Below are 15,243 nucleotides of genomic sequence, written 5' to 3' on the forward strand. Positions count from 1 at the left end.
TTTTCCTACTGGTAGGGGGATTCATTCTGTGAGCGCAGTATGATACAGATTGACGGGAATTGGTATGGCTGCACACCAAATTCTTCTACTTCAGAAGAACTACCCTCAGATTCGTTTATTATAAATTGTTCCGAATTTTCTGAATCCAAAGAATCAGAGTTCGAACTTTCAACCTCAGATTCAGGACCGGAATGATCAGAAATACTTTCTCGTCTGACATTCTTAAGCATATAAGCAGACGACAATTCACCAGGCAAGCTGACCTAGATTCTCGTTCCTACTACTTTTTACTCCTTAAACGACAGTTTTCATTCCAACTACTACCAACCAATCAGAGGCCGAACTTTACCTACGTAGGTAATGGGTTGAAAATGGTGGCCGATTTTAAATCTGGCGTTCAAAATTTAAATTTTTATTCACGTTTATTTTAATTAATAAATTTTTCTCGCGATTTCTACTGACCCCCATGTTTTTAGGGGTGGTTAATTTATAGAAAACCAATGTTAGTGTGACCAACTCAGATAAAGCCGATTCTATCCCTTTAACGTAAAATTTAAATGCATTAATTAACTTGATCTTACAGGTCGGTCATTCACGCTCTACTGACAACCAGAGAGTATCCGAAATATACCTACATAAGGGGGGAAAGAAGGGGGGTAAAACCTGGGTTATAAGGAAATAATAAAAAGAGGCTAGGCCATTGAATTACTCTCGTTACTTTTTATTAATTATTACGCGGGCGTTCGGCTAAACGTTGGGGTAATCGGCCCCTTCCTCTCGGCCTGCCGGCCCCCCTTCGGACAGACTGCGCAATTTCGGGTTCGGGGACGGCACCTGCCACTGGGGCTGGCTGCTCAACAAATGCAGCGCGCGCACGTGGGGGGGATATCGTCTGGTCACTTCTGGTGGCCGATTAACTGGACGGCGGGCACGTGGGGGGATATCCAGCGCGCGCACGTGGGGGGATATCATCTGGTGGCCGATTAACTGGACGGCGGGCACGTGGGGGGATATCATCTGGTGGCCGATTAATTGCACGGCGGGCACGGGGGATTAACTGCACGGGGGGCACGTGGGGGATTAAAATTTGGTGGCCCATTAACTGCACGTCGAACCCTCCGTGCCGCTGGGGCTCCACGTCCTCTCCCTCCATAGAAAACATTGACGGTAAAGGTACAGTTGTTCGCAATGGAAACCAGCTGCTCCATATCGTTGCCTTTCAGTTAAACTAATTGTATATATTCAAATACCATCGGTGATGATCTTTTTATCTTCTTCTTCTTCAGTTCTTGTGGTTTCTCCGAATTTTCATCAAGATTTTCTATCTCAAGTTTTCGTTTTCTGCTCTGGTTGAAAATCTTCCTCATTTTTTGTACCTGTCCCAAATTTTGTGTGAAGTGCCGTAATCCATGTACTCTATCACAAAAGCATACGTTATAATTTTATGTAACATAAAATAGCCAAGGACATAGGGTTGACGTAGTTAAGACTAGATTCATGAACTCGGCTCCTGGACAATACAGTGGTGCTATGGACTGCGCTGCAAAGATGTTCCGTGAAGGGGGTCTAACAGCTTTTTACAAAGGTTTTATGCCTTCTTACATCAGACTGGGCTCCTGGAACATTGTAATGTTCGTAACTTTCGAACAGTTGAAGATCTTTTTCTCTGTTAAGTAGATTCGCCAGCGAACACAAAAGGGAAGGTAACTCTCAGAAAATTAAATCCTGGAGAAAATTTTATTGAGCCATATCATCTTGGATCCTCTCAACTCTCCCCTAGCTGGTATCATCCTTGAAATAAACTTACATATCCACGATCGTTTGACGTACGCAATCGGTCTGTCAAAAACTTATTTTTGCAAATGAGGGCAGCACCAACTCTTTGAAAATCATTAGTACCAGGATACCTGAAATTGTTCGAAAAAATACTTAAGATATAGGGAAATAAACTACTTTCTGAAATATTACTTACGCATTATAGCGCATCATATCCTCGAAGAGTACATTTACAATAACTATTTTATATTTTCTTCGAAATACGTCACAGGTTTTGTCATTTATTAGCTGCATCACAGCTGTTGGGAATGTCGGTACTTTGTAAATAAGGGGAAGTTAATTTGACGTTGATTCTGATGACGAACACGACGGAGTCACTATATTTTGACTGTCATCTTGTTCTAGCAAGGTAGGTGAGCTATTCACATCCAAAAATCCCTGACTTCTGCAAATAGTAAAGCACGTAATTTAGTTGCATTAATAAACCAATAAAATAGACTGGATTTTTAATTCTCACAATGTCACTTCATTGATTGTGTTATCTTCAGTACACTGCAAATTTAGTTTTGCCATAGTTGGTGGTAAACCTGTTTTAAGGTCAAAGTCGAGCCAGTCTTTAAAACTATCGTGGAATACTTGTAGACTATTAATTTTCTTATTAAAAACTTTTTCAAGGAGGCTTAAAAACTCCTCCGCAGTGGCTGTGTCCTTGCACTCGAAAAGCTTTTTGCTTTCTTTACACGTTACGTGGAAAGTCAACATCGACATCTAAGAAATAGTTGGTGATTAATTGCACTTTTGGCTAGGTATTACATTAACAACAGAAAAAGTGGCCCAGAAAATATTATTGGCGAGTAATTTCTTTTTTTCTGGCAACTTTGTGGTTCATGACGATAATGTCTTTCTCATCTAATCTATATATTTGAAGTGGATGGTAGTCGAGGAACCGTTGTCCAGGCACTAAGATATCCCAATCGCTAATTTCTTGAACTACATGAGCATTGCAATGTTTAAGGTACACTGAGCTAAATAAAACCCTACCACACAAGTGCCAATTGCTTCTAATATCGATTATAAAGTATATTTTAAAAAAGGTCGGAAAATCTTCTGGGGACATGGATATGGGAAAAACAAACCCTTCTCTATACAAAATAGTCTCGTGATTTATTTCTGCAGCGATTCGCATTACATCCGAATCTGAATTAATTAAATGTCCGAGTGTCATTTTCAGCTGCTGTGGAAGCTGACTAAAGATAGTTTTACTCGTTTTCAACATATCTCCGTTTTCAAACCCATGGACTGCACTTTGCTCCCAGCACTGAAGAAGTTGATGCCTTTTAGATATGGTTGAACAGACATTCCTAAAATTACGAGAGTTGCTAACTATTATCTTAAAATATTGATGCTTAGCTTCAAATCGCATACACCATAAGTGTATTAGTGGTCCATAACACTTAATTAGTCTAGGATAATGTGTTAGATAGTGAACTTTTGGTATGAAATGAGAATTCGGAGTTTCATTCAGTAAGTTCATGAAGTCTTGAATTAATTCATAGAGGTAAGGAATCCACGAGTTATTTATAATTGGAGCTGTTATAATTTCACCAATCTCAGTTAAAATTATTAAAAGTTCCCATACTGAATCACCAATGGGTACAAAAGAGCCAAAGATTAAAGGCAAGAAGTAAAACAAGGTCTTTTTTTGAGCAGCGGTACCTGTCAAAATCTTAGCCCCTGAAAGTTTGTCCTTTGATATTGGTACGCTTTTATTTTTTCTGTGTAATGACCCATAAGGAAAACTATCGATTCTCTTGTTGATTTCATCAAGAGCAATAAAATTTGAATTTATCATATGGTTTAACACTAATTTCAGAGTCATTGGCACGACACCTTCGTAAAAGTCATGCATTATATCAGGTGGCAGACTAGTAGTTACTTGAAAATGTTCGAGTATAGAAAAAGGCGATGAACCTTTAACACCATATATGGAAGCATTCTCTGGATTTTTAATCACAGCTTCGAGGTGGTACCTATGAATCTCTTCAGTTCTAATTATCATGTTTTTCTCATCAAAAATATCAGAAATGTTCTCCTTTTTAATCATGCATTGACGACATATCCGACCTGAAGAAAAGCATTGTGTGAAACCACCTACACTATGGCTGGAGAGATTATCGCCTGATATAGTCGCAAGAGCGCCTTTAATATTTTGATTTTGAATTTCAAATCCCTCGGTCTGAAGCTTTTCGAGGTCATCCATTAGCGGTTTTAAAATTTTAGCTAGCCCATATTTTTTTAAAACTGGAAACCTAACAACTAAGGCTAAGTTAATGCTACTGAGCTTGCTGCGAAGCGATGGGTCAAAGTTTCCAATCATGAAGTAAACAAGAGTCACTTTGTGCAGCCCTCGTTTGGATCCTAATGGATTATTTAATTCTACTTCATCCAAGTAAAAATGGAGTCTCAAAAACTTCGGATCATTTGAAAATAGAGGGTGGTTTTTACAGATTTCACCATCATCGAAATCAAGCAGTAGGTTTGAACCAAAATTTCTTTTTTCCCTATTAAATTCATTCCAAACATCTTCGTGAGAGAACAGATTTTGCAAAACTCTAATAATGGGAACATAACTTAGGGTGCGTTTGAAAACTTTGCCATTTATTCTTTCCGTCCCTAAAATATAGTCAACTGGTTCAATTAAATTTAAATTATCTTTGCAGTATTTCTCTAATTTATAATTGCTCTTAATTACTCCAAGAACAGAATCATTAACTACACGAGCTTCGTTCTCAAACCCGTTATCGTTATTATCTACCCCGTGTCCTTCCTTATTTTCGTTTAATGCTATAAAGGTCTCCAAGCAAGTCTCTATCAAACCAGCCAAGCTACTGGTTATGTAACACAAACTGCCAATTTGTGCTTTTCCCGAAGTTCAAGGATGAACAACGCTGCATTTCTGTCTAACTGAACTCTGTTAAACCCAGTATTGGATTCTATAAAATTGTTTTGGTTATCACTGATTTCTAGGACTGGATCGATAACTGGCATGCTAGTTTGTTGTAAATTATCCAACTCGGTACCCATCTCGCCTAAATGTTCTAGAAAAACCCCTCGCGAGAAATGCTTCGTGTATAAATGGTTTCGCAAAGAAACATACTTCTTAAATATGCTTGAACACGAGTTATAACAACATTTAAAAATAATGTTTGGTTCATGGGCGTGACAGTATCGTACATGTTTTAACCATTTCAAAGTTGAATAACGTTGAACTACTCTAACACAAATAGAGCAATTAAATAAAACCATTCTCAAGGGCCAACGTTAACTTCAACAAACGTTCACAATATGAAAGTCCACCTAGAAGAAACGTGTTTGTAAATTAAATTATTATTAACATAAGATAATGGTCTACACCCCCACCACATTTACCGATTCGTTTTGGAAAAACATTACCCCCTCTGTTTAATACCGCCACGGCGGGAAAATAGTTTTGAGTAAGCTTCTCGGTGGTGAAGGCTGGGGTGAAGGGGTGTATTAGGGTAACAGAGGGGGAAAGCCATTGTGGGCCATTTCAATCTCCAAGGGGGATGTAGGGAGGGGGAGAACCGTGAAATCCTTTCAAGACCCAGCCGTTCAATGTTCTCGTGTGGGGTGGTCAGAGAGATGGGGGATAAAATCGGAGCGCGTCACGTGGGTCTTTTTTCCTTCCATTTAACAATTTAAAATTAAACTTTTAACTATAAGAAATCAAACATTGAGACATTGAATTTAAAGTGTGTTAGATACAGGAAATTTAAAACAAGCAGCAAAAATCATTTTGCATTACATGTTAGAACCCCTGGTAATTTTAAATTTTCGAGAGTGGCACCATCCAAGTAATTTATAATTATTTTGTAATTATTTAATTTTTTGTATCTAACACATATTAAATTCAATGTCTTAATATCAATTTTTTCATAGTTAAAAAGAGTTGATATAATACTATTAAATGTAAGACCCCATTAACGGCGCTAAAAGCATATTTATCTGCCGTAGAGACCATACATAGAAGTGCGTAATTCAAAAGAAAAACACAAAAACCCTTTATAGAGACAGAAATTCCTCTCTTGGTACCTTTACTATAGAGTAATTTCTTTCTATACATGGCAACGTCACACCCTTCTCTCTTATGCCTCAGTCTCATCCCCCATAGGGGGCAAATCTCTTTTACAAATTTTCCCCCGAAGCTGGGAACTCTCTCTCTCTCAGAGCCAACAATAGACCTTTTTATAAAATCCTTTGGTGGGAGGGAAGAACAGTCTTCGTCTCTGCTCTTTCTCCCGGCAACATAAGGATTTTATGTAAAGGTCTATTGGCGTGGTGGCACTAGCGTGGCAGTGGCAGCCATATTGGTGGGTTTTAGCTTTTAATACATGCAACCTATCAGCGTGGCGGGGTTAATCCGCCCTACTCCCTATCGCCGGAAGTTATGCTTAACTCGGGACTCCGGGACTCGTGGACTATACCTTATTTTTTCCAATGTAGCTGACGACAGACGAAGTCTTCCCTTCCCTTTATTCCCGTCGAGCAGTCTTGGAATTAGGACAATTACACGAATCAAAAACCACTTTATCAATTGCTTGGACCAGTTTTTTAATTCAAAACCCGAGGCTCACTGATCCCAGCTGGGATTAGTTTAATAATTCCAATTTTAATATGTGGGAAAAGGGGCACTGGTCCTCGGGACTAGTTTAATTATACCACACACGAGGGATCACTGGTCCCGAGGCCTAGTTTAGAAAAAACCCTTATTTCCAGGAATGATACTGAGTTAAGCCTAGAGATGTGAGTCGGTAATTTACCGTCCGTAAATTACCGGTAATTTACCAAATACCGCGTAAATTACCGATTTATAATTTACCGTAATTTTACAATGGTAATTTACCAAATACCGCGTAAATCACCGATTTATAATTTACCGTAATTTTACAATGGTAATTTACCAAATACCGCGTAAATTACCGATTTATAATTTACCGTAATTTTACAATGGTAATTTACCGGTAAATTACCGTGGTAAATTACCAAACATTTTTATTACGCATTAAATGTTCATTTTACACTTAAATGATCAATTATTCCTTTGTTTACTTCAAAAATGACTCACCAGACGCTATTTGCTAACCAGTACTTACAAAGTTAGAAGTTAGCCTTTTAATAAATCTTTAATTACAAATCAGATTAGAAATGCCACAGTTGCCGTCTTGGTAGAAAAAGCCACAAATACGTGTAAAGCAGTCATATAGTGCTCACAATTAAACGTTGTTTTAAGTAATGGATTGTAAGCAGAGGAAAATATAAATTACCAAAAATTACCGACTGAACGGTAATTTTTGTTTTCCCAAAATTTCAATCGATAATTTACCGGTAATTTATCGGTAATTTACCGGGTAAAAATTACGGTAATTTCACATCTCTAGTTAAGCCTAACTTTCGGCGACAGGGAATAAGGTGGATTATGTCACGAACTTTAGAACCTCCCCCCCCCGTAAAAAAGCTCTCTTTACAATGAAAGGTTTTTTACATCTAAGCAGTGCCACCCATTCCCCTCGCTAAATCGAATCAGATGCTCAGCTAGAGTGCTAGACTATTTTAGTTAATTTTTATAGCCTTTAGCCTTGTAAACGATGGTAAAACGATCGCGAGAAATGGAATGGCTGTTGTTAAATGCTTAAATTTAGAACCCCAAATCTACATAAAATACCCCTTAACCATGTCGATTAACTTACTACGATATAGAAAATATTATAATTCCATATTTTTGTGAGCCATTTTTTTATAATTAAAATTAAACACTTACTTTAAGTTCTTATTGCGCAGAAGAGAAGACCAATGCTTTGTGCGAGGCTGTGTAAGACTTTTTTACGCCAGGGCTTTGTTTAAAAAAAGCAGGGAAAGGTTATTTTACTACATAAAAGCATATTAAATTATTGAGACTTACCTTATAGTTAATTTCCGAGTTGTTTCTAATATATCTATTTAAATAGATAGCCAAACCGTACTGATGAACTCATGAACCGACTCAACAGAGAGCACCTAGTTACCCCGCTCACACCAATTTAAGAAGTAATAAAAAATGGCGCCTACCTCGTGTCGTTCAGGGTCTTAAGAGCAAAGTGCAGTACATTGCCCTTTTTTTTTTTTTTTTTTTTTGCTCCGTTTATTATACCAAGGACCGCTGCCACAGGTTAGGACAATAGGGGGCGTTTACGAAAACTTTCACACAACTGAAGCTCAAAGTACCAAAATGGCTGGTAAGATTCCCTAGGAGCATTTATAAGCCTAACTTTGTGCCCCAACCTGTATTAATGCACCTTGGGTTCAAAATTTTCCACGGCCGAGTAAGGCTGTGAAAAGAGAGTCCTAAACAGGTGTTGGAGGAGGGCAAGGTCGAAAAACTACCCTTTGGGGCTTACGGGTGTAAGTGGAGGGTAAAGGGGAAAATAGAAGTGGGATGACATTCCGCTTCTGTGTTCAAGTTTGAATGGCTCCCAGGAAAATATAATTTAGATTGCACGCTTCTTGGTTTTTAGCGACGCATATTTCAAGTGTGTTCAATTTTGAACACATTCGATCAAAGTTGAACAGGCATTGCACACTTTTTTTTAAGAGTGTAGTACTTGTAACAAAGCTTTGAAAAAGAACGAAATCCCCAAGTTTTCCAGAGAAAATGGATTTGAATTCCCTGAAATTCCGGCAGAACTAGTTAATTTGTCTAATTTGGAGGAAAGAATGATTTCACCAAGAATACCTTTTATGCAAATAAGAAGGTTAGGTTGTGATCAACAAAGGGGGATTAAGGGAAACGTGGTCAACGTTCCTATAAATGTAGAGTCTACAGTGTCAGTGTTACCACGGTTACCTCGTGAAACAGATACTATTCAAATTGAGTTTATGAGCCCTTGTGGAAAAAATGATTGGAAACCAATCGGTGACAAATTCGATCCTATTGGTGTTTGAAGATTTCTATTGGCGACCTATAGGAAATGATCTGCCAATAGAATTTCATTCCGATAACCATCCGATTGGAAATTCTATTGGGAATGAATTGGGGTTTCTTGCCATTTCAAGACCATTACATTTCCAATAGGTTTCCAATAAGGAACTCTATTGGACATGTATTGGTCATTTTTGCAAATTAAGGTCCTTTTAATTCCCAATAGGTTTCCAATAGGGAACTCTATTGGACATGTAATTGTCATGTTTTCAAATTAAGTTCCTTTTAATTCCCAATAGGTTTCCAATAGGGAACTCTATTGGACATGTATTGGTCATGATTGCAATTTAAAGTCCTTTTCATTTCCAATTGGTTTCCAACAGGGAACTCTATTGGACTCTAAGGAGAGGCCAACTAATAGGCGCGCGAGAAGCCAAAAAGGGTCACGGTGGCGCCGCCAGACGGCGAGTAAAGTAACTAAAGTTCAAACAAATTATGGCTCTATAACGTGTGAAAAAACAGGTATTTTTGGGAAATCGGAAAAAGGACAAATCTCTAGCATTTCCTTTATTATTTTTGGAGTTAGGAGCGATGCAATCCATTATTAACCACATGTTTCGATTTGTTGTTCTTTACATGGTTTTGAATTTTTATTAAAACTTTAGTTACTTTACTCGCCATCTGGCGGCGCCACCGTGACCCTTTTTGGCTTCTCGCGGGCCTATTAGTTGGCCCCTCCAGGCTCTCCTATAGAGCCCATAGCTCGTATCCTTCCTCCATGCTCGTTTCTCTGGTCAAGGTTTAGCCCGCTACAACGCTCGATAAACTCAACGCGACTCAATTTCAGCGTTATTATTGGAATTATTTCATGAAATCCGATTAAATCTGGCTCCAAATAGGTTTCTAAAGGATATTCAGCAATTTTCTAATGGTAAGAACAACTTTATCACGTTTTTGAAGCTTCTAAAGTACTGCTACTCGCTAAGCCTTGGCCCTTGTTTTCAGAGTTTGAATTTTTAGAATCTCTAAAACGATATAAAAGTAGTTTTTACCTTTAGAAAAGTGGTGGATATCCTTTAGAAACGTATTCATTATAAATGAACGAGACATTTTTGATAAGTTATATTGACGATGATTAGTGATGAACGTAAAACGATGATTAGTGATAATGAACCTCAAGAGATAGTCAAAGGCATAAGAGATCATGAGCCCCAAGGGATGATGAGAGATGGTGGGTTAGTGAGAGTAAATTACGGTAAGTTTCTTCTAACACACAAGAGTAGACTTCCCTATATAGTCTCAATTTCTAATAAATCAACTCTTAAATTGTTACCAGATGATATGTCTAGTGATGACAAGGAGATGCGCAGTAAAAGTATGAGATTTTTTCTCTTAAATTCTTAAAAGCGAATAGGTCTTTGGAAAAATTATGAGTTCCACATCATAATTATCATGGCTCTGTTTAGATCAAATCACTTGTTTTTTAAATCCATATACAAGTCAAAAATAGTAAGCTTCTCTCTGAATTTTATCTTCCATCAAAATGCAAGAGAGAAGCTTACTAAAGGCTCCACCCCTACATAACGCGCTTACCCTCCCTTTAACATATAGTTTTTCAAAAACTCTGTAGATTAAAAAAGTGGATTGAAACCATTTTGCTTGTGCCATATATTTAATGTTAATGTTTCAAGTGTGGGTGTGGGTGTGTGTGTGCTTTTTTTGGGAGGCTTTTGTGTCATTCTCAGTTTCTCACAAATTCATATTGAAATGTCAGAATGTACAAAGTGTTATAAGGTGTAAATGAATTGAACTCTTTTGCACAATCCTAAGTGTTCCAAATAAATCTAACGGGGAGTTTCATTATAGAAGCTTGACAGGAACATCGTCAAATAGGTTCAAAAAAAAAACTAAGGCGTTAGAAGCGAGGCCACCTCTTACTCCACAAAAGGTTTCCGCTATTAAGAGTAAGTTTAAAAAAATGAAAGCTTAAAAATTTGTATCAATCATGCAATAGTAACTGTTATTATTGCAGGTAGTGTTCGCTACTACGCCAAGAAAAAGGGGAAAGATCAGTCTGCCCAGGAGATGGCGGCTAAGGCAGTGAACCACGCCCTGACCCAAAAAAATTTCCGATTTGCGAAAAAAAATTATTGCCGCGCCAAATTGAAAAAACCAAAAAAAAATTCCTTTTTAAAATAAAATATTTCAATTGTGAAGGTTTTATTAGTATTGTCAGGGGTAAATAACGAAAGGAGTTAGAGACGCTAGCTTCCGTAGTGTAGAATACAGTGGGACTTTCAAACGTAGACACAGAAAAGAGAAAACGCCTCGGTCACGCCGCCTATAATTCAAAATAAGTATGATATTTTGCAACCAATAGCGTGGCAGCAAAGATTCGAAAGGCATGCTGGGATATCGATTTTCTCCTGTCTGCTAGTATTCGTCTGCTAGTGTTCGTCTGCTTACGACTGAGTGACAATTAGGGTTAGAGTAAAGTTTATTCATTAAGGTGCACTTGAATTAGAAACAGACAACTTTAAAGTTGGTAAATTCCTTATTCGATAATGAAATGGAATTAAATGTCGTTTTTGCATCCTTCAATACAGTTTTAGTTGTTTTAATTTCTTTAGTCACAGATACAGTCGATGATCCTGATCCCACAGTTCCCACTAAGCCTTGGCTCACTGGGCCGACTCTGTAACCGCGCACTTACGGCAAAAAGAGTTTGATCACATTTTGAGGATTTCCCCGGCTTCAAATTGCAAATTGTTGACTTATCTTTCTTCTTTAAATCGCTGTTTACTCGCGATTGAATATAATAATTATATTGGGTTGATTTATGAGACGACTTCACAACATCGACAGTTCGACACCCGCCATTTTACTTTACCCAGAATACCTTGCGATGCGAGATTTTAAGGCAAAACTTTTAAGGTTCTGCTCTTATTTACAATACAGTTCCAAAGATGGCACTACGTTAGTTACAAATTTTATGACGTTTCACGGTCCCACTGTATGCTACACTACGGAAGCTAGCGTCTCTAACTCCTTTCGTTATTTACCCCTGGTATTGTGGAGCCTGTGGTAATTAGTTTGTTCGCCACATTATTAATTAATTTTCATATGTTCTGTGTGAGCCTATGGGTCGGTAATTGGTCAGTCTTATGGGTCGGTAATTGGTCAGTCTTATGGGTCGGTAATTGGTCAGTCTTATGGGTCGGTAATTGGTCAGTCTTATGGGTCGGTAATTGGTCAGTCTTATGGGTCGGTAATTGGTCAGTCTTATGGGTCGGTAATTGGTCATTCTAATGGGTCGGTAATTGGTAAATCTTATCGGTCGGTAATTGGTCAATCTTATCGGTCGGTAATTGGTCAATCTTATCGGTCGGTAATTGGTCAATCTTATCGGGCGGTAATTGGTCAATCTTATCGGTCGGTAATTGGTCAATCTTATCGGTCGGTAATTGGTATATCCTATCGGAAATGTGACGAAAACACTATTGGTTTCCTATTGGTTTCCTATTGGTTCCCAATTGGTTTCTTAACTGCGTTTTCCCAATTGGTTTCCAATAATTTTTTCCACTAGGGAGGAGAATGCAATATAATACACCCTATTTGTATGAAACTGTTAGGCCGAAAAAAATGCACGAAGCTCTTAAGGTTTTGGTGGATACACCGTTGTATATTAAACACGGAATATCTGTAAGAGTTGATATATTAGATCCAATTCCAGAAGAACTTGAATTTATTGTTGACGAAAATGACCGTCTGTTAAACCAAGGTGATACATTAAGGGACGACCCAGTAGGGCCAGTGAATTTAGAGAATGATAATGATAGCGATGATCTGTGGAATGAGCCTAACGAAGTTAATTCAGTCCCTGTTGGGAATCAAGACACGTTGTTAGTGTCACTGTCTGATTTTTTACCAACTAATACCATGCATGTTAAGTTTGCTCCTGGTGAAGGTCAAACTCCAATGTCTTTACTCTATGACGAGGACGCGGAGGAATTGTCATTCCCCAGTATTTATGTGGGTCAGAAGAGAGACCTTAAAGTTAAAGGTAGTTTTGGGGACATTGCTAAGTGGGAGCTTCGTAATATTGATAGGCGTTGTGCTAAAAATCCGTCTAAATTGTTTTACACTTTTGTTAAGTTGGAAACTATGAAAGTTAGAGATTCCATACAAGTTTGTATGAGAAAAACCAAGAGAAAAGATGGCTCAAACTACACTGCTGGGTTTTTATCGTCTGCTGGTGCACTCGATTCAATTGTTAAGCAGGATGATGGTTTTAGAGTATTAGAAAATTTGCAGTCCTCGCCTTCATATTGGCAGCATAGGCAGGAAGAGTTGATGGCTATGATTAGGCAGCTTGGTACGGCTACCTTTTTTATAACGTTTTCAGCTGCGGAAGGCAAATGGCCTGAGCTTTTGAACATATTGAGGGTGACCTCGGGTCAGGATCGCTTAGCGAATGATGATATTGGCAATTTAAGTTTTTCGGAAAAGGCAAAGTTGATTCAGGATGATCCTGTTACTTGTGCTAGATATTTTGACCACCGTTTTCGGGCTCTTCTTAAAGCTCTGCAAAAGCTAGGCCCTCTTGGTGTTATTGAAGACTATTCTGAGAGAGCGGTAGCTCTCTTAGATAAGACTTCATACTGCTTTTAATGTATAAGGAGGGTTTTTTGTTTGGATGTAGTTTTTTTTGTATTGTATTAATTCATTCGAAAAAATTCCACAGAACTACAATTCGGGCCCTTAATATGTGGTTAAAATTTCAAAGAGATTCATAAATTAGTTTATTTTATGAAAAATAAAGTTGCTAAGGGTGGTTTTCATTTCCATAAAATTAATCACACCTTTTGATGAAAAACAGGAATTTTTCCCATAGAAATAACATGGGAAATTTTTCGAAAAAAACAAATCGGTTATTCGTGATTTAGGAAAACTATACGTTGGTTAGTTTTGGGAACGGTCTTAAATTAAACTTTAAACCTTTTTCTAGGACCATTTTTAAGGTTTTTGAGAAAAATTAATTTTAAGTATGTTTAATTTTAAATTTCAAAAACTACCCCAATCTGCGATATTTTGGCATGGATACACTGTTTTATTAGCAAATATCAGCGCAACCAATATTGGCCTTTTTTTACGTATAGTTGCCTCATAATAATCCGATTGTTTATTCTTAATGCCTTTTGGTTGAAATGGCCTATCGATAGTCAGATAAGACTGCTTTAATAGCTCTTTTCCCCTTTTTCACCCCGTTTGTGGCCGCCATTTTTTTTAAGGGGAAAAAAATTTGAGAGTGGGTCCTTTTTCGTTGCCATTTTCATATTTTTTGAGGATTTGCTCATGGATGGATTTTAAATATAATATAAAGTAGGTTTCAAGCTTTAATATAAGCCCAATTTCATAATTTTCCACCTTTTTATTGTCCCACAATCTATTTCTAAACTTGGCACTTTTTTTAAGGCGGTGAAATTGCGCTAAGCCTTGGCTTACCACTAATTTTGCCATTTAAAAAAATGTTTACCTCTCGTTGCCCGTTACTTCGCCTTCTCGTATCGTCGAATTTTTAAAGTTTAGACTTTGAAAGTAGTGCTTAGTTTTCTTAAATATTACTTAATTGTATAAAGTTTTAATATTATAATTGCGTAAAACGAATTCAATGTTTTTTGTTGATGGAACGCGCCTTGCATTTGAATTTCGTTCCCTCGAAACTACCCCCTTTAAGTTACTGGCCGGACTCCGCTGGAGGCTTTTTCTTTATCGCCGCGGTCGCTCCTTCAGCCCCAAAAACAGCTGTAGTGAGAATTGTTATTTACTAAAATGTATACGCTCAGTGTGTTGTTGTGTTTGCATTTTAATGCTTCTAATCGTAGTGCGTGTCGAGGTTTACGAATCCAACGTGTGTTGCGAAATGAAAATCAAGGGTGGATACTATATGATCTATGCTTTAAAAGGAATTTGACGGCGAAAGTCAAGCAAAACGGTATTAGGCCTTGCCAAAAGTTGACAGCTATAGCAAGCCTTCCTCCGATAATCATTATCACATGTCAATGATGTAAGAAATTGACCCTCGGATATCCTGTGACTAGGAAATGGTTATAAAGTTACTAAGTCTCGATTTTGGAGGTAGATACTGTCTAGTGACACTTAAAGTAACGATTTAATCTTATAAACAGACTACCATCATAAGCCCATATCGTAAATTAACCGATGTTGATATCAAAGCTTAATAATTTTTTTAACTCCATGAATCTTAAATATCAACATCAAAAATTATCTACTGAAAGAGATAACTACTTATATTCCATTCAAATTTCTCGCAACATATCAAATTAACGAGTAGAAATGTGCAAATGAAGTTCAAAACGATTAATTGGGCAAATTCCTATATTGTTCACCGTTACCGATCACACATAGATTTGCGTCCTTCAGTAGTGTTTATTATGCTTGTGAAATGGTAAGCGAAATCTGCGATTAAA

General features: G+C 37.6%; 2 protein-coding genes and 1 long non-coding RNA gene across 8 annotated transcripts; 1 reads left to right on the plus strand and 2 right to left on the minus strand.

Moving 5' to 3' along the window:
* Nucleotides 1-1,386: 1,386 nt before the first annotated feature.
* On the minus strand, nt 1,387-2,755 carry LOC149684082 (uncharacterized). 2 transcript variants are annotated; one of them, XM_089871339.1, is made up of 4 exons: nt 2,294-2,755; nt 1,973-2,221; nt 1,808-1,907; nt 1,387-1,725 (listed from the first exon to the last, which is right to left on the minus strand). In XM_089871339.1, exons 2-4 carry the CDS (start codon nt 2,068-2,070, stop codon nt 1,711-1,713), a joined length of 213 nt encoding a protein of 70 aa, XP_089727465.1. In that variant the 5' UTR covers nt 2,071-2,221; nt 2,294-2,755; the 3' UTR covers nt 1,387-1,710. Both variants share the same exon structure in this region; 1 of them encodes a protein (XP_089727465.1).
* On the minus strand, nt 2,621-4,860 carry LOC149684083 (uncharacterized). The gene is made up of 2 exons (XM_089871306.1): nt 4,742-4,860; nt 2,621-4,682 (listed from the first exon to the last, which is right to left on the minus strand). The coding sequence occupies exons 1-2, from the start codon at nt 4,858-4,860 to the stop codon at nt 2,621-2,623; spliced, it is 2,181 nt and encodes a 726-aa protein (XP_089727432.1).
* Nucleotides 4,861-9,580: 4,720 nt separating this feature from the next.
* Nucleotides 9,581-11,788, plus strand: LOC149684084 (uncharacterized). Of its 5 annotated transcripts, none has more exons than XR_016384174.1 (4): nt 9,581-9,683; nt 9,811-10,007; nt 10,089-10,716; nt 10,785-10,981. It is a non-coding gene; the product is annotated as an uncharacterized LOC149684084 (long non-coding RNA). The 5 variants fall into 5 exon arrangements; XR_016384175.1 differs by having other exon boundaries at nt 9,669-9,683; nt 9,758-10,007; XR_016384176.1 differs by lacking the exon at nt 9,581-9,683 and adding an exon at nt 11,383-11,788 and having other exon boundaries at nt 9,719-10,007; nt 10,785-11,297.
* Nucleotides 11,789-15,243: the final 3,455 nt, after the last annotated feature.

The sequence above is a fragment of the Phalangium opilio genome, unplaced genomic scaffold (genome assembly GCF_054372755.1).
Source record: "Phalangium opilio isolate 3A_F unplaced genomic scaffold, DU_Popi_V2 ptg000037l_1, whole genome shotgun sequence".
Lineage (NCBI taxonomy): Eukaryota > Metazoa > Arthropoda > Arachnida > Opiliones > Phalangiidae > Phalangium > Phalangium opilio.

Coding starts and splice junctions, on each gene's coding strand:
- LOC149684082 (XM_089871339.1), bottom strand. CDS start 2,070: ATGCAGCTAATAAATGACAAAACCTGTGACGTATTTCGAAGAAAATAT. Junction 1,908..1,972: donor GATATGATGCGCTATAATGC/GTAAGTAATATT, acceptor GAACAATTTCAG/GTATCCTGGTACTAATGATT.
- LOC149684083 (XM_089871306.1), bottom strand. CDS start 4,860: ATGGGTACCGAGTTGGATAATTTACAACAAACTAGCATGCCAGTTATC. Junction 4,683..4,741: donor ACTGGGTTTAACAGAGTTCA/GTTAGACAGAAA, acceptor ACAAATTGGCAG/TTTGTGTTACATAACCAGTA.